Genomic DNA, 23,909 nt, shown 5'->3' on the forward strand with positions numbered 1-23,909 from the left:
CCCCGAGAGTCAGGCCTAAGACTGCCCCCTAATCCCCCCAAGGTCACCCTGTAGCCTTGTTTCCACAGGTGTCTCCAGGTCCTGCCCGAACTCTGCCTCATTGTAGGTCGTTCTTGGCCAGACTCTGGGAGGAGAGGTGGGGGTTCTCAGTTCATGCAGCCAGCGGGGCTCTTTGCCTCACCTGGTCACCGGCCACTGATCCACACTCCAGGTGAGCGCTCAACTTACTGAGGCCTCCTGTGTGTGAGGGGAGGAGAGTAAAGTCAGGCCATCGAAAGATAGAAGATAAACATCCAGCTAGTCCTGGCCGGGGGGGGGGGGGGGGGGGGGGGGGGGGGGGGGGGCGTGGAGACCAGGCCTGACCCCCGCTCCCTGCTGCCCACAAGTCAGGCTAGAAGGGAACCCAGGGAGCAGCTGATGCTGTGTGCGGGTGTGCACCTGAGACGACACTTGGTGGTGTGAGTGTGTGGGAAAGGGTGCTGCAGTCAACCACAGTTTTAATTTTTTTTTTTAACGTTTATTTATTTTTGAGACAGAGAGAGACAGAGCATGACTGGGGTAGGGTCAGAGAGAGGGAGACACAAAATCTGAAACAGGCTCCAGGCTGTCAGCACAGAGCCCGACATGGGGCTCCCAGGGGCTCTTGAAAAAGCTGATTCCAAACCCAGCAGGTTCCACTTGCCCCTGTGTGAGATCAGGAAATTTTCCTGACCTCTCTCTGTGCCCCAGTTCCCTGTGCAATGGATCAGGGAGTGCCGTCTAAGTCCTAGATGTTAGTGATTATTTTTACAGTTCCTGCCTGTTTCTGGCAAGTGACTGGTTTCTGTACCAGTGGTAATATAAAAATTCCCTCTTATTACATTTATCCAAGTTTCAAAGGTCTATTTAAGGAAAAATATTAAGCAAATAATAGTTCTGCTTGCTTGAAGATATGGCTCCAAATGGTGATGATAGGTCTCAAATGGCAGAGAAGTGGGAAACCCAGCTCACAGATAAAACCAGAAACTCCTTATTACGGCTTACCAGGTGACGTGGACCGAGAGCCTTGAGAAGCATCCAGCTCAGCCCCAATCTGGCCCTCAGGCAGGGCTGCTGCTGCTCTGGGTCCAGGACCCAGGGATTAACAGTCATCCACAAGCCAGGGGGTCCCAAATCTCACCTACACATGCATTCCTGACCCTCCCCCAGGCCCCAGCCTCTGCGTCCTTATTAGGGCAAGAGTCTCCGTCTCCTGTGTTGCCACCTGGTGGCCAAAGTTGAGAACAACATCTCAGCCCATCCCTGTTAGAAAATTCTTGGAGACCGGATTCCTCGAGGCCCACGGTGGGATCTCAGTGTTGGGTCTTGGGATGGAGGGTTGAGTATGCCCTGCCAGAGGCCCGGGGCTTCAGTATCTTCCCCAAGAAGACGGCTTCTGCAGCCTCTGTTTTCTCAAAGGGGCTCACATTCATTCATTCATTCAACAGATACTGAATTGCCCAGTGTGCGGGGGCTCCAGTGGAGAGAACATGGCAGATAGGCTTTTGCCCTCATAGAATTTACATCATAGAAAGCAGGAATAAATATATAAGATCACGTCAGGTGGCAAATGGTACAACAGAGAAAATACACCAGGATATGGGGCGCCTGGGTGGCTCAGTCGGTTGAGCGGCCGACTTCGGCTCAGGTCATGATCTCACACTCCATGGGTTCGAGCCCCGCGTCGGGCTCTGTGCTGACAGCTCAGAGCCTGGAGCCTGCTTTGGATTCTGTGCCTCCCTCTCTCTCTGCTCCTCCCCTGCTCACACACTCTCTCTCAAAAATAAAGATTAAAAAAATTTAAAAAGAAAAGAAAATACACCAGGATAAAGGATGGGAAGTATGTATATTGCACATATCGAGGATGGTAGGGACAGGCCTCAGGGAGGGTGTGACACTTCAGCAGAGATGCGAGTCAGGTGAGGAGCCTGGAGGAGATTCCCGGGCAGAGGACCAGACTTTGCTGAGGCCCCGATGTAATGTTCCTAGGTAGCTATTAACTAACAAATTGCACTAAAATTTAGCAGCTTAAAACAATCATTTAAATTTTTGCTCACAGTTTTGTGGGTCAAAATTTGGGGAAGGGGCTCAGTTGGGTGATTCGTCTCATGCTACTGCATCAGATGGAGGCTGGCTGGGGTCGGCCATCCCCGATGGCTCCCTCACACACCAGAGCTCAGCTGATTGGTTGACCTCAGCACCTCCACATGGCACGCCCCAGCCTGGGGTCCCGGGTACTTGGGCTGCTCCACAGAGTCTCAGGCTACCTTCTGTTAGTTACCCCATAAGCACTAAGTTTGGCCCAGACTCAAGAGCAGGGCCACACCCCGGCATCACTGGAAGAAGCACCCAAGCAAGGATTTGCTGGCATGTTTTAAAACCACCATGGGGCGCCTGGATGGCTCAGTCGGTTGAGCATCCGACTTCGGCTCAGGTTACGGTCTCGCAGCTGGTGGGTTCAAGCCCCATGTCAGGCTCTGTGCTGACATCTCGGAGCCTCAAGCCTCCTTCAGATTCTGTGTCTCCTCCTCTCTCTGCCCCTCCCATGCTCCTGCTCTGTCTTGCTCTGTCTCTTAATAATAAATAAACATTAAAAAAAAACTTTTTTTTTAAACCACTGTGGGCATGTGTGAGCAAGGAGCAGCCAGGAGGCTCTGGGGTAGACAAGAGTGGATGGAGAAATCAGAGGCAGACAGAGGATCCACATGCCCAGAACAAACTGGCCCACATTTGGGTTATTCTAGGCATAGTCTGCAGCCGTGTTGCTAGCCGACTGCAGGTGGCTGGGAGGAGGTGGGGGACCAGGAGAGAGGCTGGTGCTATCTTGGGGGGAGAGGGTGGGCATGACCCAGGCTAGGGTGGTCTCAGGGTCCAGATATATTTTCATGGTGGAGGGCTCAGGGGTCAGGATGGTTCAGCAGAAGATGTCCAGAGTGGCAGAATGGATGGAGAAGGAGGGGAAGCTGGGACCAGGCTTGTGGTCCAAGAGACAGAAGTCCTGCCTGGCTCGGGAAGGCCAGCTGGATATGCTGGTGATACGGCAGAGATTGAGGTCCAGTGTGGTCTGGATTGGGGGTGCCAGGCAGGCAGGGCTGAGCTGTGTGGTGCTGGTCGCCAAGAGTTGCTGGGAGGAGAGGCTGGCTAGGACAGAAGCAGCCAGTGGGGGCAAGTGGAGGGGAAACGGAGGCAGGCACTACACTTGATGGCTGGAGAGAGACCACCACATCAAGCACCATGAGCCCAAGGGCTGAGGGCCAGGGACCGGCACATACTGAGCAAAACTGGGTTTGGCTTACAGCGCCTGCCTGCCTTTCTTTACTCCTTATTAGTTTAATTTTTTTATTTTTTTGGTTTACCCATGGAACAAAATTCAAAGACACCAGAGTGGGGTGCCTGGGTGGCTCAGTCACTTAAACATCTAACTCTTGATATTGGCTCAGGTCATGAGATCAAGTTCTACATTGGACTCCGAGCTGGGCGTGGAACCTGCTTAAGATTCTTTCTCTCCTCTCCCTCTGCCCCGTCCCCCCTGAACAGAAAACAAAAACACCAGAGTTTTGTTTTAACTGAGGTGAAATTTATGTAACATAAAATTAATCACTTATAAAAGTGTTTCAGTCTTTTCATTTAGAGAGAGAGAGAGAGTGCACACAAGTGGGGGACAGGCAGGGAGAAGGAGAGACAGAATCCCAAGCAGGCTCCAAGCCATTAGCGCAGAGCCCGATGCGGGGCTCCAATTCACGGACTGTGAGATCATGACCTGGGCCAAGATCAAGAGTCGGACACTCAACCAACTGTGCCACCCAGGCGCCTCTAAAATTAATAATTTTAAAGTGTACAATTCAATGGCATTTGGTACACCGACAATTTGAAAGTGCGGAAGAGTTTTATAGTGAAAAGTCTCCTTCCCTCCGCAGTTCTTTGTATTTCTTCTTTGTATTTCTTTCAGAGACAGTTCGTGCACATGTGCGCATATACTCTTTGTACTACAAAGTAGTATATACTTTCTGTACTAGGTTCGTTGCCCCGTTCCTTGTATCAAAAGATACAGGCAACAATTAGAAAAATAACAATATCTTATCCATGCTTATTCTGTAACAAGCACTAAAACCTTCACGTATGTTCTCATCTAATCATCCTCAGACACATCCCATGAGGTAGGTACTATTAGTGCTTTCATTTTACAAATGAGGAAACTGCAGCACAGAAAGCCTAAGTAACTTATCCAAGGACGCACAGCTAGCGAGTGAGTAGTGTAGCCAGGGTTCGAACCTACCAGTTGGCCATGTGTAACATCTGCTGAGATCCTCATTCTTTTAACCAGCTTGCATGATTTTTTTAAAAAAAATTAAGCTCTGTATTTGGGGATTCTTGTAGGTTTCTCTACTGTAAGAAACAATAGATCCCATGTGCCAGGTTCTCCCACTGGTAACATCTTGCAACACTGCAGTATCACAACCAGGATATTGACATTGATACAATGCATCCATCTTGTCCAGTACAATGTTTAAAACCATTAAAAATTTTTTTAATGTTTATTTTTGAGAGAGAGGGAGAGAGCTAGAGTGCTAGCAGGGGAGAGGCAGAGAGAGAGAGGGAGACACAGAATCTGAAGGAGACTCCAGGTTCCGAGCTGTCAGCACAGAGCCCAACGCGGGGCTCAAACTCACGAACCTCGAGATCATGACCTGAGCCGAAGTTGGACGCTTAACTGACTGAGATGCCCAGGAGCCCCTAAAACCATTTCTTAATTGATTGTAAACATTTAAAAATCAGAGGATTCTACAAAAACTGAGTTCTGGCTTATCTTGACCCACCAGAAGATGAGGTCTCCCCGGGAAACAAAACCTAAGAGGAGGCTTGTGCACAGCTACTTTGTTGAGGTACTGTCTTGTTCAGGGGGCAGGGAGGGGGGCGGGGAGGGGGACGGGCAAGGAAAGCAACCAGCCGGGGCACCATACCCCATGGGGGCAACTCAGCACAGTCCTGCTGGGACTGTGCACAGACTCTGCAGATCGTATAGAGCACTCCCCTGAGTTACCACCTGCCTCCCTCCTCCACCCTGCTGAGGTGCAAGGGACCTGGGGCATTTATCCACCATCCTCCCTCCATCTGTTGCTGGCTGAGGGCTGCTCCTGGGACAGGTGGTGACAGGGCCGTCAGCTCCCCAGCCCTCCCAGCCTGCCTCTGAAGGGGGAGAGCAGGTGCTCGTTCACCAGCAGCAGCCCTGGAACAGAGAGATGCAGGTGCCGGCCATTGGCAGTCAAGGCCAGACATGCCTAGACACACTGCAGGCACAGCTGGGTAGGGGGCAGTGTCTGTAGCGAGGATGTTCGTTCCCAGGGCCTAGAATAGTGCCTGACTAGGAAGGTGCTCAGTCATGTTTGAAAGATCAAGTGAATGGATAAATGACAAAAAGCAAAGCTGAGCGAGTTTCTTCTCGCTCTTCTTTCGGAGGAGCGAGATGCTGTGGACCCCAGGAACAGCACCGTCACTGTGGCAGGGGGCCTGCAAGAGTGACTGGGAGGGAGGCTAGAGCCAGAGCTCTGGGTTCTGAGGGCTCAGATCCTAGCACCTCTGGTGACTCACCGTGTGACTAACCCAGTTCCCACTACCTCTCTTCGACCTCAGTTTTCACACCCGTAAAATGGAACAGTGAACTCCACAGGACCGATGAGGGGACAAAGGGAACTGGATCATGTGATGTGTTCAGAAGCATGAGCACTAGGAAGATGTTTGTTGTTCCTTTCACCTTGCCCCACGCAGGTACTGCACTGGGTGCTTACACAACCCATTCGTGCCTCCTACAGCCCAGTGATTAATTACCACCCACTTGCGTAGATTGGGACAGGGCCCAAGGCCACAGGGCTGGTCAGGAGCTGAGCTGGGTTCACACCCAGATGGGTTGCTTTCCTAGGACCACCAGGATTCTATTGCCATCGCCTCCTGGCTGTGTGAGTGCCACCTGGGCCTCAGTTTCCCCATCTGTAGCATAAGGCTAATAAGGAGCACTTCTTTGCTAAGTTGTTAATGGAATCGAGGATGAGAAGCATCTCCATGTGGGCCCTTTACAGAGAGCTCTGGGAAGGGGATGAAGCAGCATGTGAGAGTTGAGGAGGGTACAGCTGCTGCTGGGTGGGCTTCTGCCGTGCCCCCTGCACGAGTGGCAGGGAGGAGGGGTACAAGGCGCACTGCCTGCTTTCTGCACAGATCCCGCGTTCTGTGCCAGCCTCAGTATCACATGCTCCCCATCACCAAGACACAAATCCCAGCATCGCCTGCCTGGTGTAAGGCTGCCGAAGCGAACCCCCGCATTAGAGCCCCAGCAGCCCTTCAAAGCCGCGTCCTGGGAAACACAACCCCTCAAGGCCAACACTTCGCTAACAGGACAAACAAACCAATACATAGCAATCTCCCCTGCGTGAAGCCTGCCTCTACCCAGAACACCAGCCCCACCTCGGGTCAACACTGCAGGCAGCCAGGCGAGGGGCCAATGACCCAATGACCCACACATGGCTCCCTCTGCAGGCCCTGGGCCCAATGAGGGGCTGGAGGAGGTGGCCTGGAGCAGGAGGTCCCCGCCCAGTTGGGCCATGACTGCCCAGTCTCTCCCTGGCCTCCCCACAGAGCTGGCCTCCGTCTCAGTCTCAGCCAAACATGTCCAGCCTCCAGGTGCTATGCTCTGGCCTGCCACTGCGGCCCCTCCCGGAAAACCGGGGACGCTGGGCTGGGGTGCCCCACGCACCCGTCAGGACCCCTGGCCTTAGCCCTGCGGAGGAGCAGGTAAGAAGTTGGGCGCCATTCCTGCTGGGCCCTTTGCCCTCTGGGTGTCCTTGAGGTGGTCCGGGTGGGCATTTTCTGTTCCTGCTTCTCTGCAGGAGCTGCAGCTTCTCAACTCAGCCTCCCACCCCTCACCGCCAAGCCTCCCCGAGCGGGTGTCCAGGAGAGCCCAGAGGGGGTGTCCAAGAGCGCCCAGAGGGGGTGTCGGTGGGACAGGGGGGTCCAATGTGTTTGCTCTGCACTCTTCACGCCTACTGTAGTTCATTCTCTCCCCAACGTTCATCCTTGGGTGCAAGATTAGGGTACCCATTTGCAGATGGGGATCCTGAGGCTCAAGGTCCCCCAGCCAGGAGGCAGTGGAGTTGTGGCTGCTTCCAGTCAGAGGAGTGAGGCTGGTGTAAACAAAGTGTAGCCTTCTTTCTTTTTTACTTCTTAAAATGTTCTTAATGTATTTTTGAGAGAGTGAGAGACAGAGGGTGAGTGGAGAGGGGAGCAGAGAGAGAGGGAGACACAGAATCCCAAGCAGGCTCCAGGCTCAGAGCTGTCAGCACAGAGCTGGATGCTGGGCTTGAACTCACCAAACTGTGAGATCATGACCTAAGCACAGGTTGGTTGCTCAACCAACTGGGCCATCCAAGCACCCCCACAGTGTACCCTTCCACTCCTGACACGCACATGACTTTGAAGTTCTACAACGTAGCAGGTCAGCTCCTGTTTTCGCTTCTGTGTCCCTCCCCCCAGTCTTGTAGTGAGTGTGCAGCCAGCAAGGCTAGAACCCTAGCGGGGGCGGGATGGTGCTGCTGAAAGCATTGCCGAGGTGTCCCTGACCATCACCCACAGCCTGGAGAGCCTGGAGCCAGCCCAGGACTGGGGGCGCTCGAACCTGCACCCCGGGCAGCTCCGACTGTCCAGGAGCGCACTTGTCTCCCTCGCAAAACTGGGGATGAAAATGACACCACGGAGCAGTGGAGGAGACCAGAGGAAATAAAGAAGGCGGCACAATGATATAAAGTATCCTCCTTTTTCTTTACTCAGAATTACTTGAGAAATTCAGGAACAGTGCAGGGGAAAGTAAAAAAAAATACAAATAGGCACCAACATTAAAAAAGGAATCACACAACCCCACCCTAAGTGAAGACTGCCGCCCTTCAGTGGCTGCCCCCTAAACTTTCCGCGGAGGCAGCTCACAAAGCGCGGATGGGGCGCTGGGGGGCGCTGGGGCGGACCCGGCAGAGCTAGGGCAGGAGAAGGGTGGGGGAAGGGTGCTGGGGGTAAGGGGTGTTGCGAGGGGGGCCCTGGGGGGCGCTGGGCGGAGCTGGGGCACCACTGGACAGTGCAGGCACAGGGGAAGTGTGGGGCCAGGCCGCTGGAGGGCGCTGGGGAGCGCTGGGGTGGGACTGGACAGCTCCGGTGCAGGGGTAGTGGGGGGGCCTAGGCCCTGGGGGCCTGGCTCCGCCTCCTCTTCCATGGTGCTTATCTGGCCCAGCTTAACTACGTCAAAATAGTCATTCAAGCTTCCTCCCCTTGGGTCACCTCCCTGCTGGGCGCCAAGGGCTCAATCTTTGACCGTGAGGGCATGGAGGGCCCTGTCACCTGCCCATCTCAGGTGACACCTTTATAGCTGCGTGATGGTGTCCTGTGCTGGGAGGGGGGCACTCGGGAGCTGAGGAGCTGGGCCACCTCAGCCTTGCCCTGTGTAGGTCGCCATTTGCTTGCAGGTCCGGGAGTTGGGGCTGTTGAAAGCCGCTCCATCTTCCCTCAGGGTGCCAGGGTCAGCCAGCCTTTGGTTGGTGAGATAGTAAGAAGGACGGAGGTTGACCTCTGCCCTGACCCTCCCTTCCTTCGACCCCAGCTCCTGACAAAGAGCTCTTAAATTCCTTGGAATTTCCAGGGTGATAGGGAAATTCTTTTGTTCTAAGGAAGCCACTCTAGATAGGGGCTGGTCACCAGAAAGACTGTCCCAAGATAAGAAGCTTGGAACTTTCGCTCCCCCCCCCCCATTCCCTAGAGAGGGGAGAAGGGCTGGAAATTGAATTAATCATCCATCATGCTTACGTGCTGAAACCTCTATAAAAATCCCATAACTGCAGGGTTCCGAGAGCTGGTTGCGGGACACATTGAGGTGCTGGGCCCACCCCACATCTTGCCTTGTGTACCTTCATCTGGTTGTTCATCCGGACCCTTGATCATATGCTTTATTGTATAATAAACCAGTAGACACGTTTCTCTGAGTTCTGCGAGCTGCTCAGCAAATTACTGAACCCAAGGAGGGAAGTGGTGGGAACCCCGGTACTTAGCGGGTTGGTCCCCAGTACAGGTGAAAGCCTGGGGGTGTGTGATGGCATCTGAGGTGGGAGGGGCAGTCTTGTGGGACTGAGCCCTTAACCTTCGGGGTCTCAGCTGACTCAGGCAGATGGTGTCAGAACAGAATGACGCTCGGGCCACCCAGCTGGTGTGGAGAATTGGTCGGGGGGGGGAACCCCCAAACCAGTCACAGAAGCGTCCTGGGTGCGAACACTCGCCTCAGAGGAGAAACACAAGCGGTTTCTCCCAGGCAGTCCGAACCCAGCAACCTCCAAATCCGGCAGCAGCTCGCTTTCTGCTTTTCCTTCAGCTTGCTTTCTATTCTTTTTGTTTAGATTTAAATGTGTCTCTTTGATTTTTGACATAAACTTTCCAGGTAATTGTATAAGATGAGGAGCTCAAGTCTTATAAACGTGTAAGTTCCCTACTTCTCCTGATAGGCCATTGACAAAAAATTATGTTTATTTTTGAGAGACAGAGTGTGAGTGGGGGAGGGGCAGAGAGAGAGAGAGAGAGAGAGAGAGAGAGAGAGAGAGAGACTGAATCCGAAGCAGGCTCTGGGCTCCGAGCTGTCAGCACAGAGCCTGACGCGGGGCTCGAACTCACGAAGGGTAAGATCATGACCTGAGCCGAAGTCGGACACTTAACCGACTGAGCCACCCAGGCGCCCCGGCCATTTTTTTTGCATATCCTTCCACATGTGTTTTATGTACATACGATATGCGTGTGTGTCCTTCTTAAGCATGTAAGTGGTTGCAATCTATACACATCAGTTTTTTTGGACGTTCATTCCTGGCGAGTTTAGAGTTACCCGTCCTTTTAACTGGTGGGTAGTATTCCATTATTTGGTGTGCTTCACTCTCTGCTCTTCTTTCAGTAGATTTCTCTGTTTAAACATAGGCAGTCTGGCTGTCACATTTTAGGCAATGCGTTTTCAGCACAAACACAAGACGACTTCCACAGTGCAGGAATTTTCATCATCTAACAGGAGCGGTTGCTGTACCCGAAATGTCTTCAGCTACCCCCTGACCCTGTACGCAGCTACTCTCAGTGACCTGTTCCCCAAACCCTGCCCCACCCACAAGGACTGTTCCGGACATCAGATACCAGACCTGGAGACCACCCCAGTGTGTCTGTGTCCCCATCACTAATAACACACTATCTTGAACTCCTTAAGAGTGGGGCTCTGTTGGGTTCATTTCTGGATCTTCAGTGACACCGGTACTGGGTTGCTGAATGAACTGGTATGTTGTTAAGCGCCTCCACCAAATCCTACAAGAGTTCAGTAGGCAGGAGAAACCTAGGAGGGCTTCTTGGAGGAGGCAGTCTTGGCAACATAGGCAAGGTTCTTGGACTCAGTCCAAGAAGGAAGGCCATTTGTAGACAAGGGGAGGCAGTGAGTGACAATGCAGAGATGGGCCTGGCCAAAGTATACCAGGGGTGGAGGAGGCCCTGTGTAGCCTCGAGCTGGCTGTGGAGCTTGGAGAGTCAGGCCCAGCCAAGTTATAGAGGACCCTGAAAGCCAAAAACAGTGTTGACTTTATTGATTGAGTCATGGGGAGACCCTGAGGGTGTCTGAGTAGGAGCATAAACCTGCTCATTAACTATATATACATATATATAGTTATAAAGAGAGTATAAAAGCTTTTGACAGATTATCTAGAAGGGCAGGGTGGGCAGAGACCCAAGTAGAAGAAAGAGCTGGCAGCATGGAGGGCCATGAGTGTGGGACATGATCGTTTTGACAGTTGTCACTCACACGGCACCTCTGTGTGCCAGACCTTGTGCCGAGCGTGTTGATTCAGTGAGTCCCCAAGACAGCCCTGTGCTATCAGTGTGCTCTTTTTACAGAAGAAGAGACCGAAGGTCAGAGGTGAAGCGTGCACGTGTGATGTAGCCAACCTTCTGGTGTAGACTGAGGTAGGAAGAGCTGGGTCACTGTAGCAGCAGCCTATGCAGAGGCCACCCCATCCCCAGCTAGGAACAGTCTGAGCCTCAGTTTGGACCCTCCTAGTTGGTCTGGTTGGCTCCAGTTCAGGCCAGAGCAGACCTAATGAAGCCTGAGCAAGAGTGAGTGCAAGGACAGGGGTGATTCAAACAAGGCTGCACCAAATCAGTCATGGCCATCATTTTTGGTAGACATAGTGACAGCCAACGACTTTCAGGTAGGTGGGTTTTGCCCCACCAGCACACTGCCAGGTTAGAATGGAAGTAAGGCCTGAGCCAAACTCTCTCTCTCTCTCTCTCTCTCAATCTCTCTCTCTCTCTCTCTCTCTCTCTCACACACACACACACACACACACACACACACACCCATTCCGTGAGCTATAAACAAAGTCGCAGGCTGGCATCCTTTTAGCTGATCAGCCACCAACGCAGAAAAGGTTTGCTCAGGGCAGAAGTAACACTGTCCCCAAGACAGGATCCTGTCCCTGTCCATTATTTCCCCAGGGCTGCTGTAATAAATCTCCACACGCGGAGTGGCTTTAAAACAGCACAAATTTATTGTCTTACAACGGTGGGTGTCAGAAAGCTAAAATGGGTTTCCTTGGGCCATGAGCAAGAAACATTAGCGCAAATGCAAGGATATGGAAATCAGGCTTGCTCGGTTGCTGTCTTACTGAGTCTCGTGATTCTCATTTCTTTGGACGCAAATATTACATAGCAGATCAGCCTAGTTTATGCATACGTGTAATATATTTTCAGCAGCAATAAATGCATTGTACAAGGGTCAAGTTAAAAAATATATGCAGTGAGGCTGCATTCCCTCTGGAGGCTCTGGGGGTTGAGGAGGTGTGGATCTCTTTCCTTGCCTTTTCTGGCTTCTAGAGGCTGCCTGCAGTTTTTGGTTTGTGGCCTCGTCCTCTGTCTTCAAAGCCAGATGCATAGCAAATTCAGGTCTCTCTCTCTCTCTGACTCAGACCCTCCTGCCTCCCTCTTACGAGGACTCTGGCGGATACATAGGGCTGACCTGGATGATGCAGGATAATCTTCCACACCAGACCCTTACCTTAATCACATCTGCAGTCTCTCTTGCCTTGTAATTAAACAAATTCACAGGTTCTGGGGAATAGGAGGCAGATGTGTTTGGGGGTCGTTATTCTGCCCACCACACTGTCAAGCACCCAGAATTCTCCAACCTGCTGACTGACCCTGGAACATTTTATGAATCAATCCTTTGGCCCTAACTGAGCTTGTTAGATTTTTAGGCCTATTAAGGCAACGGGGGTGGCCTGGAATATTCTTTCCAATTTATGTGTCTTGAATACATCTGATTTCACCAATAAGAGCCCACTTGGAACATGCATTATATGATTAATGGGCCATAATTTGACCAGTGAAAATCCATGTCTGACATTCTATATGCTGCATAGCAGTCCCTCTGGTGTAGATTGAGATATGGAAAGGTGAAGTGTTTCTGGGAGCATCCTGTGATTAGCATGCCGGCTGACCACCCAGGGTGTGAGTTGCCAAGTAGGGTGCCTACTCATGCTCCCTGTGGGTGCTGTGGCATCTTACAATAAACTGAAGCCCTGCAAACAAGGAAGCTACAAAGCCAGGGCAGGGGAGGAAGCAAGAAATACTCCTCAGGTTCCAGTTTAGGGATCTTCAAAAGAGTGGGTGAGTAGAGGTGCTGTATGCTACGCAATGTACATTTGCTCATCGAATCCTTCCAACTACCCAGCTGAGTAGGCCATGCCAAGAGATGAGGAAACTGAGGCAGGGGTGACCGGCCCAAGTTCACACGGGTAGTGGGAGGCAGGGCCAAGGGTAGACTCAACTCTGGCTGCTGTCCCCATGCTTATCATGGGGGCTCCCAACCTCATCACTGCACCCACCCTTTCCTCGCTGAGCCTCCTCTGCTGAGGTTCCGAGGTTCCGTGGGGGCCCCTGGGCCCCCCATAGGCCTACCTCTGGCGGACCTTGGGCAGACATGAAGTTTCTGAGAACTCCCAACCAGAGACTCACAAGAGTGACCCAGGTCAGCAAACAGAGCTGCTACTTTGTAGATTTTTTCACTGAAGAAGCATTTACTGCCTGACTGTTAGGTAGCTCTAGACACAGGGGATAAAGTTACTGAGAGAAAATATAATAGAAGACAATGTTCCTGAACTAAGTGAAAACATGAAATTGTAGATAAAAGGATATCGTTTTTCCCAGAAAAAAACCCGAAAACTTGATATAGAATAGTTGACATTAAGACATGTCTAGACTGGGGTGCCTGGGTGGCTCAGTTGGTTAAGTGTCTAACTCTTGATTTTAGCTCAGGTTATGATCTCAGGGCTCATGGGATCAAGCCCTGTGTGGGGCTCTGTGCTGACAGCATGGAGCCTGCTTGAGATTCTCTCTCTCCGCCCCCTCTGCTCCTCTCCTGCTCTCATGCACATGTACTCTTTCTCAAAATAAATAATCATTAAAAAAAAAAAAGATTCCCTCCCTTTCCCCCCTCTGCCCCGTCTCCCACTTGCACTCTGGGATAGAGTAAATAAAAATAAATAAAATAATAAATAAAATAAATTTAAAAATAAAAAAATAATAAAGAAAAAAAAGACAGGTCTAGACTAAATTAGTGAATTTCAGGGATAAAGAAAAATTCAATGGTCACAAAATGGAAATCTTATACAAGGGGAAATACAGCACACAGAGCTTCTGTGCTGCATTTAGGCTACGGACTTTGCCAGAATCCCCGTTATGTTTATGGCACACATGCATTCTTCCTTCAGAACAGACTGAATTTCTTACAGCCTTTAAAGACATTTTGAAAAATGGCCAAAGGGCACCTGGCTGGCTCAGTCAGAGGAGTGTGTGACTCTTGATCTCCAGGTGGTGAGTTGGAGCCCCATGTTGGGTAGAGAGATTACTTAAGTAAATAAAAACTTCAAAAAAAAAAAAGAGAGAGAAAGGAAGAAAGAAAAAGGAAGTAAGGGAGGAAGGAAGGAAGGAAGGGAGGAAGGAAGGAAGGAAGGAAGGAAGGAAGGAAGGAAGAAAAGCAAGCAAGAAAAGCAAGCAAAATGGCCTAGTCATTTCTATCAACTGACACAATTTAAGAACCATTGGTTTTGACAGGAACCTCTGTTGTATGTTTCGAGTTATGTGATTAGCTGAACAAGGTTGCAAAAGCATTTGACAAGGTCGAATCCAGGTCCTTAGTAAGAACACCAGGTTTAGGCCCAGTAGTGAAGCCAGCCCTGCTGGGGAAACAGTGAAGACAGTTTTTTTCCGACCACTGCTTGCCACCTCTTAGCGGGTTGTGAAATCTGGTTAGGGGGTTGCAAGTAGCATTCATCAGAAAGCAAAATAAAACAAGCTAGAACAGGATAGAATATATTAGGAGTTGGGTAGTCAGGTCAAGTCTTGTGTAGATTGTGTGTGTGTGCGTGTAATATATATTGTGTGGATTGTGTGTGTGTGATATACTGCTTTCAAAACTTTTCTTTAAATGTTCAGTTTCACTTGCAAGCTCTTGATAGAAGCTATACACTAGCTAGAAAACAACAACGGTCTTTGTGTTGAGGCACAACATGCACAGAAAGCCACGGAGACCACGTGTGCACAGATGTGTCTGTCACAGGTGCGGGGAGCGGGGAAGAGACCCCAGCCTTGAAGGAGAACTGCTGGCCTGACCTCTAACACGTGGCTCGGCCACACCTGCCCCTGAACAGCCTCTCAACAGAGCCGGCAGTATGTCCCTTAGGTGTGGGCTTCTTTCACTCAACAGCGGGTCGGGAGAGCCAATCCGGCTGCTGCATGTTGCTGTGGATCATTTATCCTCCTGGCTGTCCTGTAGCGGCTCCCAAAGTGGGGTCCCCGGGCCAGCAGTGTGGCACCTGGGAACTGGTGAGGAACGCAGAGCAGAGGCCACACCAGACCCTGTGGGGGACCCCCACGTCAGCTGGACTTCGACACCCTCCTGCTGCAGGGTATTCCTGGCCACTGTTCTTGAGGGAGAAACTCATATTTCTCATCAGCTTTTTTCTAAGGGAGAAGGGATGACGGGCTTTTGTTCCACATGAAAATTAAATGAGGGAGTGGGTCTGCAGACCTTCCCAAGTTTCTGTAACACCCTGAGCTGGGGTTTTCCTCATCGCCTCTCTTGCCATCTGCTCCTTCCCGGATTACCCCTCTCCTTTCTCTCCTCCCACCCTGCCCTGCTGCTAAGGCCCCAGTGACATCCTTGTCACTCAGTCCTGGGGTGTGTCTTAGCCCACACGGTGTCGGACCGCTGGGTGCCTCGGAGAGGCCGCCCTCCTCCTAGCCCTCTGCCCTTGGCCGGCAGGAACCCGTGCTCCTGGCTGGACTTCCAGCACCATCTCCCTGGGGGAACTTCTACCCCTGCCCGAAGCTGGTGTCCCCAGTCCTGGGCCTTGGCCTTCTCCCGTCACCTCCTGCCTCCCTGTGTCCAAAGCCCACCTGTCTTCAGGTTATCAGACCACCTCTCCCCCTCAGTAGGCGTGCACTGAATGAATGAGGGAATAAATTCACCATTCTCAGCTCCTCAGCTCCCCACCCCCAAAACAGTTTGCTCCCCAGGGTCAGCTGGTTGCATAAATGGCCTCAACCTCCACCCAGATACCCTTGGTCGCCTCCCCAGCTTTGCCTGCCTCCAGGCTCCAGTCCGGGTGTTGGAAGGAAGGGAGCTATGAAGGGGTCTGCTAGAACTCTGGCCCTCCTTGTGCTTAGTAAGACAGATTGTAAGCAGTGAAACAAACAACCAGTAGAACACCCAGCAGTGAAAAGCTTGGGAAGGAAACGGAGGTGGGGAGAAAGGCTAGGAGTCAAGGGGGGGGGGGGTCAAGACAGGCCTCTGTGGAGGGGGGCATTTGGATTGAGGCCTGAGTAAAGAGAGAGACCCTCCAAGAGAAGGCAGGGTGGCAGAGAGGTAAGTGCCAAGGCCCTGCGGCAGGACCAGGAACATCAGGGATGTGTGGAGGAGTGTTGGGGGGCTTGGGAGTTGGGCTGCCTGAGAAGCCCTATGAAGGTTTCTTCTTTCTCCTGGCCTGCCCCAGGCCTGCCTGAATTTGGAGGAAAATGTGCAGGGTGCGCTGTCTGACGCGGCTTGCCAAGGTGGGCGCTGGTGGAGGGTTGCTTCTCTGCATTTGCACAAGGTGCCTGTGAGCTCCTGGGACATCTCTTTCCTGCCCTTGAGTCTGCATCTCCGAGTGTAGCTGCAAGCCTCAGGGAAGGCCACCCTCTGGTCCTTGACTGGGATCAAGCAGTCTGGTTTCCCGTGAGCAAGACGAGGAAGGGCCTAGACGTTTGCCTATGTGAAGGGGGAGAGCAATCTGGGAAGGCTTCTTGTAAGAGGCAACCTTGTAGATGGGCCTGGAGTGAGAACTAGGTGGTCTCTGGATGGGGCCATGGATTTCTGAGTAGGGAAGGAGGATGTCCCATCATGGAAGCCTCGTGATCCTTGGCCTGGAAATCCTCTGCCCCCCTGCTGCCCCTCACCCCTCTTCCCCCCACTCCCCAGCTCGCACTGAGGAATGCCCTGCGCTACTTCCCCCCGGACGTCCAGGAGCTGCTGGCCCCTGAGTTTGCCCAGGAGCTGCGACTGTACGGGCATATCTACATGTACCGGTTCTGCCCCGACATTAAAATGAGGTGAGCACTGGTAGGTGCAGCTCCAAAGGGGGCCCAGAAGCTCCCAGGGAGGGGCCGATTCAGGGGTCAGCAGGGGGAAGTGCAGGCTGTCCACACCAGGAGGCGTGCTGAGTTGTGGCGTGCTGAGTCAATGCCCCTCACACGGAGAGGGCATGATGGCTGTGTTGTCACCTGTGGGGGTCTGTAGCCTGGAGCTGGCTGCAGGCCCCCCAGCCTGGCCAGACGATAAGGGAATCCTTTCCAGAGAGGTCTCTTTGGCCTACCATCCTGGGTAGTCAATCCTGTGCAATTCTGGAGCCAAATTGTGTACAAAATCCCTTTCTAAACCTCATGTCTTGTCCTGCCAGGAAGTAAGGAGATAGCTTAGGTTCAGGCTGAGCTGTGCGTGGCACTGGAGGCCTTGTGAAAATGTAGATGGCTGGGCCTCACCCCACACTGTGGATTCAGCAGTTTGGGAGCAGGGGGGCCAGAAGGATCTGCCCTTCTCACAGTTCCCAGATGCTGCTGCCCCCGCCCAGGGCTCACGCTCCAAGCACCTTTGTTCCTCAATGTGCCAGAGGTCCAGACCTGTCTGGAACCACCCCCAGGGGATGTCATTCTCCCCATCAAGTAGGCACCACGTTCCCTCATTCCTGTTGGGGCCTGTTGGCCTGGCATCTGCTCTAGAATTGATGCCAGGAGCGCTGGTGACATGAAGGAAAGAAGGGATGGATAATAAACTCCACCCGGAGGAGATGCTTCTGGAAAGCAGACTTCAGCTTGATTTTGAAGTCCATCTTCTCCCAGTTGGAGCCCGCCAAGGGGGAGGGAGGGGTGGCCCGGGTGCGGTAGGGGCCTAACTTGCCATCCTTGGAAGGGCAGGGGTGTAAAACACAAGGTGAGCACCAGAGTGGGCCGGCCTAGGTGGTCTGGAACCGCCTTCTGCTGGCAGCTCCCAGGAGGCTTCTGCAGGATACCAGGTCTTGCTGTGCACACTTCTGTGGCCGGATGCTGTGCTATGGCCAGGGAGGGCCTAGGCTTCAGCAGGCCGGAAGCCTCGTGCCCTCCCCTCGTCACACCTGGTGGCTGGACTCCCCTTGCAGGGCCTACCCAATCGAGCAGTACCCCTGCCGGACGAGGGCCGCTGCAGCCATCATGCACATGATCATGAACAACCTGGACCCTGCCGTAGCCCAGGTAACAGCCGGGGGAAACTGAGGCAGGGGCCAGCACTGCCCAATAGAAATGTAACTCAAGACATACATGTAATGCTTTTAAGCTTTTTATTTAGAAATAACGATCGATTTGTAGGAAGTTGTAAAGATAGTGCAGAGGGGACCATAGACCCTTCTCCCGGCTCCCCCCCGGGTGGCTACATCGTCTGTAACTAGAGTACAGCATGAACCTCCAGATATCAACATTGGCATGATGGACACACATGGCATTTTAAACTTTCTTTAAAAAAAAACCAAAACTTTCTAAAAGCCACATGAAAAAGCAAACAAATAATAATGAACAGATTTACTCCTGTATTTTGTCCATCCCAATGTATCAGAAATGTTATCATTTTAACGTGGAACATAAAAATCACTGAGACATTTTACAACCTTTTTCCCTACTAAGTCTTTGAAATTGGGGGTGAATCTTACACTTAGGGCATGTCAAATAAGCCATGGTTCCAGTGCTCAATAGCCATACTATTTTGTGGATGATGCAAGTCTGGCCACATGCATCTGTCATGGGGGTCCTTGAGAGCCAGTCTGTACATCAGATACCCATATCTGATAAAGGATAACCTTTTCAGGGGTGAGTCTCTAAGTATTATACTTGAGGGCAATATGATCCTAGAATTTGAATATTCTACCCAGAGGTGAGAGCTTCCTCAGCCCTGGCCTTGACCCCAGAACCTGGTCACAGACAGACCCCTGACACTGACCCTGGGCTAACTTCCCAAAGCGATCCCAGATCCAGCTCTGACTCTCATGTCACGCTGAGCTCTTACAAGGTCATGGGGGGGCCAGTGTTCCTGCAGAGGTCACTGTGTCTGGGCCTCGCCCTTTCTGCCTTCTCCCCCTGCCCTTAACACTCCTTCTTCAAGGGCCAACAGCCATTGGGCACAGCACAGAGGTGGGGGCCCTCCCTTCCCAGACCCCCATCTCAAATGACACCATGTCTTCTCCAGTTTCCCCAGGAGCTCGTGACCTATGGAGGAAATGGGCAGGTGTTCAGCAACTGGGCTCAGGTACGCTGGACTGTATGGCCTTTCCCCTCCCCACATCTTCTGGCCTGGTAGGATCTAACAATCTAAGGCTCGGGACTCAGGTCTCTGCCTCCCTGATGCCTGAGATGCTGACACTGGGCATTCTGGGGGTACTAAAGGCCCTCAGGGCATGTGTGACATTATTCGAGGCACCAGGAGCCGCTGGAGAGTAATGAGGGCCTGAGGGGACAGGGCACTGGCAGGACTGCTGGGGCTGTGGGAGCTCTCTGGGCCTGGGTGGTGACTTGGGGCTCAGTGTTGGCCCTCCACTTACAGAGCCTTCCGTGCTTTGCTCTCCCCTGCAGTTCTGGCTGACGATGTCCTACCTGTCACAGATGACAGAGGAGCAGACCCTGGTCATGTATAGCGGACACCCTCTGGGCCTCTTCCCAAGCAGCCCCGGGGCCCCCAGGCTGGTCATCACCAACGGGATGGTGGGTCCTGGGGCAGCCGGGCACAGTGCCTGCCTGGGGGCAGCAGGAGAGCCAGGTGCCCCCAACACCTGCCTCCTCATTGTTTCGGAGGGCTCTGTCCTCCCACCCCCAGCCTTTGGCTCCCATTCCTCTTTTCCAGGTCATTCCCAACTACTCCTCCCGGACAGAGTATGAGAAGCTCTTTGCTATGGGAGTTACAATGTAAGTCTTGTTTCTCTCCATGCATCCATCTGTCCAACTTGGTTTTTGACAGCCTCAAAGTAAGCAGCAGATAAAACCGCTAGGAATTCAGTATTTGTTTACAGGGCTTTTTTCTTCGGAAGTGAAATTTACATGAAAGGTGCATATCCCAGTGCACTATTTGATGAGTGTAACAAATGTGTGCACCTGTGCAACCCAAACCCCAAAATACAGAGCACAACTGTTTCATTTGTCATAAAATTAATGCAATGCGTGCTCTGAATTGCAAACATTCCCCCCACCCCCGGAACATTATTTTAAAAAGAGGTATGGCGAAAAGGAAACCCCTCTCCCACCCTAGACTCCCCATTTCACATTGTGTCTTTCCAAACATTTCTCATGCACATACAGAGTCAGGTAGACCATTATGGATGCCATCTGCACCAGCCTTTCCGCCCTGGACAGTATAGCTGGAGACTGTTCCATTTCAGGAAACGTGGGTCTAATGCACTCTTGTTTTACCTGCAGTGTTCAATTGTACCATGATTTATTTAGCCCCCTTGCCACCTGATTTGGGTTGTTTCAGGTTCTTTGGGCTTTTAAAGAATGCTACAGTGAATGTCCTGATCTGTACATTTTTACGGATCTCTGGGTTTGTTGCTCTTTGCTACCTGGCCCAAAGTGGGTCTGCTCTACCTGGGAGCTATACACAAAGATCACACCAGGTGGAGGTGCCTCACAAGGTCACTTTAATCATCAGAATAAGGAGGTCATGGGGAGTCATGTCCAAAGCCACTCTCTCAAGAGGCTAAGCAGGCTTCTTTTATGAGGGCTCAGGATGAATATTCAGAAGGTGGTTTTAATATTATAATGAAGCTGAGGTAACTGTCAGGCACTTTCTGATTCATCTGTGGCAGGGCTTATATTGTTCTCAAATGTTCCTTTTCCTGTTTCAGCCTTTCCTTAGTTAGTTTCTAAAAGAAATTGACAGGCAGGAGCCTCTAGGCATTTCCTGAGTTCAGGAGTGAGTCCTGAGTTCAAGGGGTCAAGGACTCTTGCCAGGGACAAGGGGTGATCAGGTCTGTAGTATTGGGAGCCAATTAAGCCTCAGGCTAAGATTTTACAATGTAATCATCATAATCGTCACTACCAGGTGTCAGGTGTCCTGGTGAGCTTTATAGATACCATGGTGTTTGCTTCTCTGTACAAGCCTCTGACCTAGGCGCCCTTATTGGCCCAATTTGTGGAGGAAGAAACCGAGGTTCAGAAACCCTATTACTTTTTTGGTTGGTCCTAAGTATCTACTGTTACTACTATTTACTGCGAGGCCTGATGGCCTCTTCTTCACCAGTGGAAGCAGCCGCAGGGTCAGAGGGACAGGGTCTGCATCCTGGACCTGCTGCCTCCTAAGTGTGACATTGGACAAGGTGGCGTGCTTCTGTTTTATAGATTCAGGACGGAGGTTTAAAGAGAGTAGAACTGCAGAGTCAGACCTGGTCTGCTGCACCTGAGGATTGACCCGGGTGCTGTGGGCAATTGACTAAAATGGCTGCAAATCACCCACACAGGCGGGAAGGGGTTTAAACCTTTAACTTAGCCAAGCTGTCAGGCTGACACGATGAAGTTACAGATAACAGTCGGTACCAGGGTGGATGTGGGAAAACAGGTGGTCGCAGGTTGTGGGCGGGTCTAGCAAGGCTGGGGGTGGCCGGGAGGACTATACCTAGCGACTGGGGTCAAAGTTCCAAGTGCAGGAAACTTGATCCCACAATTTTACCTCCTAGAGTTATTTTAGGAGCAGCATGTAGTGGGTAACTTGAGCACAAAGGACTGAATTAGAAGGATTTGAAGTCAGCTCGCAGCTCGGCAGTGTATCCCTGTATAACCTTGGAACTTGGGTCCTGTCTGTTCATAGCTCCTGCCTCAAAGAGATCCGTGAGAATTCACAAAACAATCAAGAGGACACCCTTAGTATGTGGTACAAAGGGAGCCGTGGGCCCTCTGCTTGAGTGGATATGGGTCCCCAAGGCAGAGGTTAGGGGGTCCATGCGGCCTTGTGGGGGGTTCTGATGGTTTCACTCATCTCCCTGGGTGGATGTCTATTATATTAGAACCATTTTTTATATTGTATAATAGTCATACAACCTTCCACGGTAAGGATAATGCCTCCCCCTTTTTTGGAAGAAGATGAAGAGGTTCCACGTGGTCCAGTACCTTATCTTAATTATAGGATAGACTTGGCATTCAGACTCACACCTGCAAGAATAGGATCTAGAAGAGAGGAGGGGCTGGGGAGAGTTGCTGGGCGACAGGAACCCAATAGAAAAGAGACAGGGAGTTGAAATGGACCAAGGACAAAAGCAAGCGGCAGTAAACCTTGGAGCATCGCTTACCTCAGGGGTCCCCAGAGAAGAGTAAAATTAAGGCAACAGAAAAAAAAACCCCAGAAAAAGGCACTGCCAAAAATATTCAAGTGTTTGATAATTATCAAGGGATAGACACAGGCACCCTCATGCATTGCTGGTGACAGTCACTTTGGAATTTGACAATGTCTAGTAATATTTTACATACTTGCACTTGATGACTGAGGCCTACCCCTTCCTGGTTTCTTCCCTGGGCCAGCGAGGCAGACAGGAGGTCACTCACTGCAGTGTGATTTGCGTAACGAGATCAGAGGGGGCAGGGGAACATTCTGTGGTTTCTGATACACACAGTGTGGAACCATGAGTAGCCATCAGCAGGACCCGCGTGTGCTGATGTGGAAAGGCCCCCGCAGGTGAGGCGCCCAGCTGCACAAGCAATACCAATACCTACAAGATGAGGCCATTGATGTAAATAATACGAATACTAATGACGACAATAACCCCACCTGCAAACAGTGACCCCAATGCCATTCGGTGATGGCATAGCCCACAAACCTGAATGAAGCGTGCCGCTCTGTGAGCGCCCTTTTCTGAAGGCGTCACCCCTGCCTCCTGCAGCTCCGTGCCCTCCTTCCAGCAGGTAGACCCCCCTCATTGGAGGTCATTGAATGTCATACCAACAGAATCCCACAGAACGGGTTCTTTCACACCTGGCTTCTTCACTGAGCCACGTGGCACAGGAAGACTTTGGTCTGTTTCTTTGCTGTGAAGAGTTCTGCTGTGTTCTTACGCTGACGTTTGTTTCTCGCTCCTCCGTGCTGGGCGCTCCAGCTCTTCCAGGGCTTGGCCACCGCAAACAAAGTTGCCGCGAACAGTGGCGGGCCTGTCTTCACATGGGCGTGAGCGCAGAATGTGAAGGTGCCGGATCACCTTCCACCTCCGTCGTTACGGCCAAATGGCCCCCACAGTGACTTTGCCACTTATATTACAGTGTTTAACAGATCAAAATCTGTGTATAAAAGGTCCCGGAGGCCAGAGGGGACCAGAATTGGGGGACTGTAGCTTTCTCTATAATGGTTTCTTTTTTTAAAAGGAAAACGTAGGAATGCATTTTGGGGTAATCGAAAATGAATTTTAAAGCATGTACCTTTTAAAGCTGTGCCTGGGGGCACCTGGGTGGCGCAGTCGGTTAAGCGTCCGACTTCAGCCAGGTCACGATCTCGCGGTCCGTGAGTTCGAGCCCCACGTCGGGCTCTGGGCTGATGGCTCAGAGCCTGGAGCCTGTTTCCGATTCTGTGTCTCCCTCTCTCTCTGCCCCTCCCCCGTTCATGCTCTGTCTCTCTCTGTCCTCCCCAAAAAAATAAATAAACGTTGAAAAAAAAAAATTTAAAGCTGTGCCTGGCACCGAGTTCAGCCCTGAACTTGCCTTCTCTGTGGTCAGGTACGGCCAGATGACAGCAGGCAGCTATTGCTACATCGGTCCCCAAGGCATCGTCCATGGCACAGTGGTGAGAAACGGGCCACGCCTGGCTGCCGGGGGTGGGAGGAGGACGTGCTGGAGTGGCGAGTGAACTCCTCCTCTTCTCCCCGCAGCTCACCGTGTTGAATGCCGGGCGACGGTACCTGGGGGTCAAGGACCTGGCTGGGAAGGTCTTTGTCACCTCTGGGCTGGGCGGAATGAGTGGCGCTCAGGCCAAAGCTGCGGTCATCGTGGGGTGCATCGGCGTGATAGCAGAGGTGAGCCCAGCAGGCACTCTGCCCACCTGCATCCTCCCTCAGTCTAGAGCTGCCCCCACTCACAGCCCTCTCTTCTCCTGCACCCCCCCACCAGCCCTCCAAGCCTCCCAGGGTGGGTTCCCATGGCAGCCTATGCCTCCTGCCTTCAAAGTGCCCATCTTCCCCCACGGTCAATGCCTGCTGATCCCCCCCACCCCGGGAAACTGACCGTCTGTGGGCACCGCTCCCCTTATCCCTGGAGATGAACATAGA

At 52.0% G+C, this 23,909-nt stretch overlaps 1 protein-coding gene across 1 annotated transcript in view; it reads left to right on the plus strand.

Moving 5' to 3' along the window:
• The first annotated feature begins 6,604 nt into the window (after window positions 1-6,604).
• The window catches only part of UROC1 (urocanate hydratase 1), a 40,606-nt gene continuing 23,301 nt past the window's right edge, over window positions 6,605-23,909 (plus strand). The window contains exons 1-8 of the mRNA XM_003982564.4: window positions 6,605-6,801; window positions 16,574-16,704; window positions 17,787-17,880; window positions 18,866-18,925; window positions 19,249-19,377; window positions 19,517-19,578; window positions 23,362-23,428; window positions 23,514-23,657. Of these exons, the coding sequence (XP_003982613.2) occupies window positions 6,676-6,801; window positions 16,574-16,704; window positions 17,787-17,880; window positions 18,866-18,925; window positions 19,249-19,377; window positions 19,517-19,578; window positions 23,362-23,428; window positions 23,514-23,657 (813 nt within the window). The 5' untranslated portion in view covers window positions 6,605-6,675. The remainder of the gene's footprint in view (window positions 6,802-16,573; window positions 16,705-17,786; window positions 17,881-18,865; window positions 18,926-19,248; window positions 19,378-19,516; window positions 19,579-23,361; window positions 23,429-23,513; window positions 23,658-23,909) is intronic.

Source organism: Felis catus, chromosome A2 (genome assembly GCF_018350175.1).
Source record: "Felis catus isolate Fca126 chromosome A2, F.catus_Fca126_mat1.0, whole genome shotgun sequence".
Lineage (NCBI taxonomy): Eukaryota > Metazoa > Chordata > Mammalia > Carnivora > Felidae > Felis > Felis catus.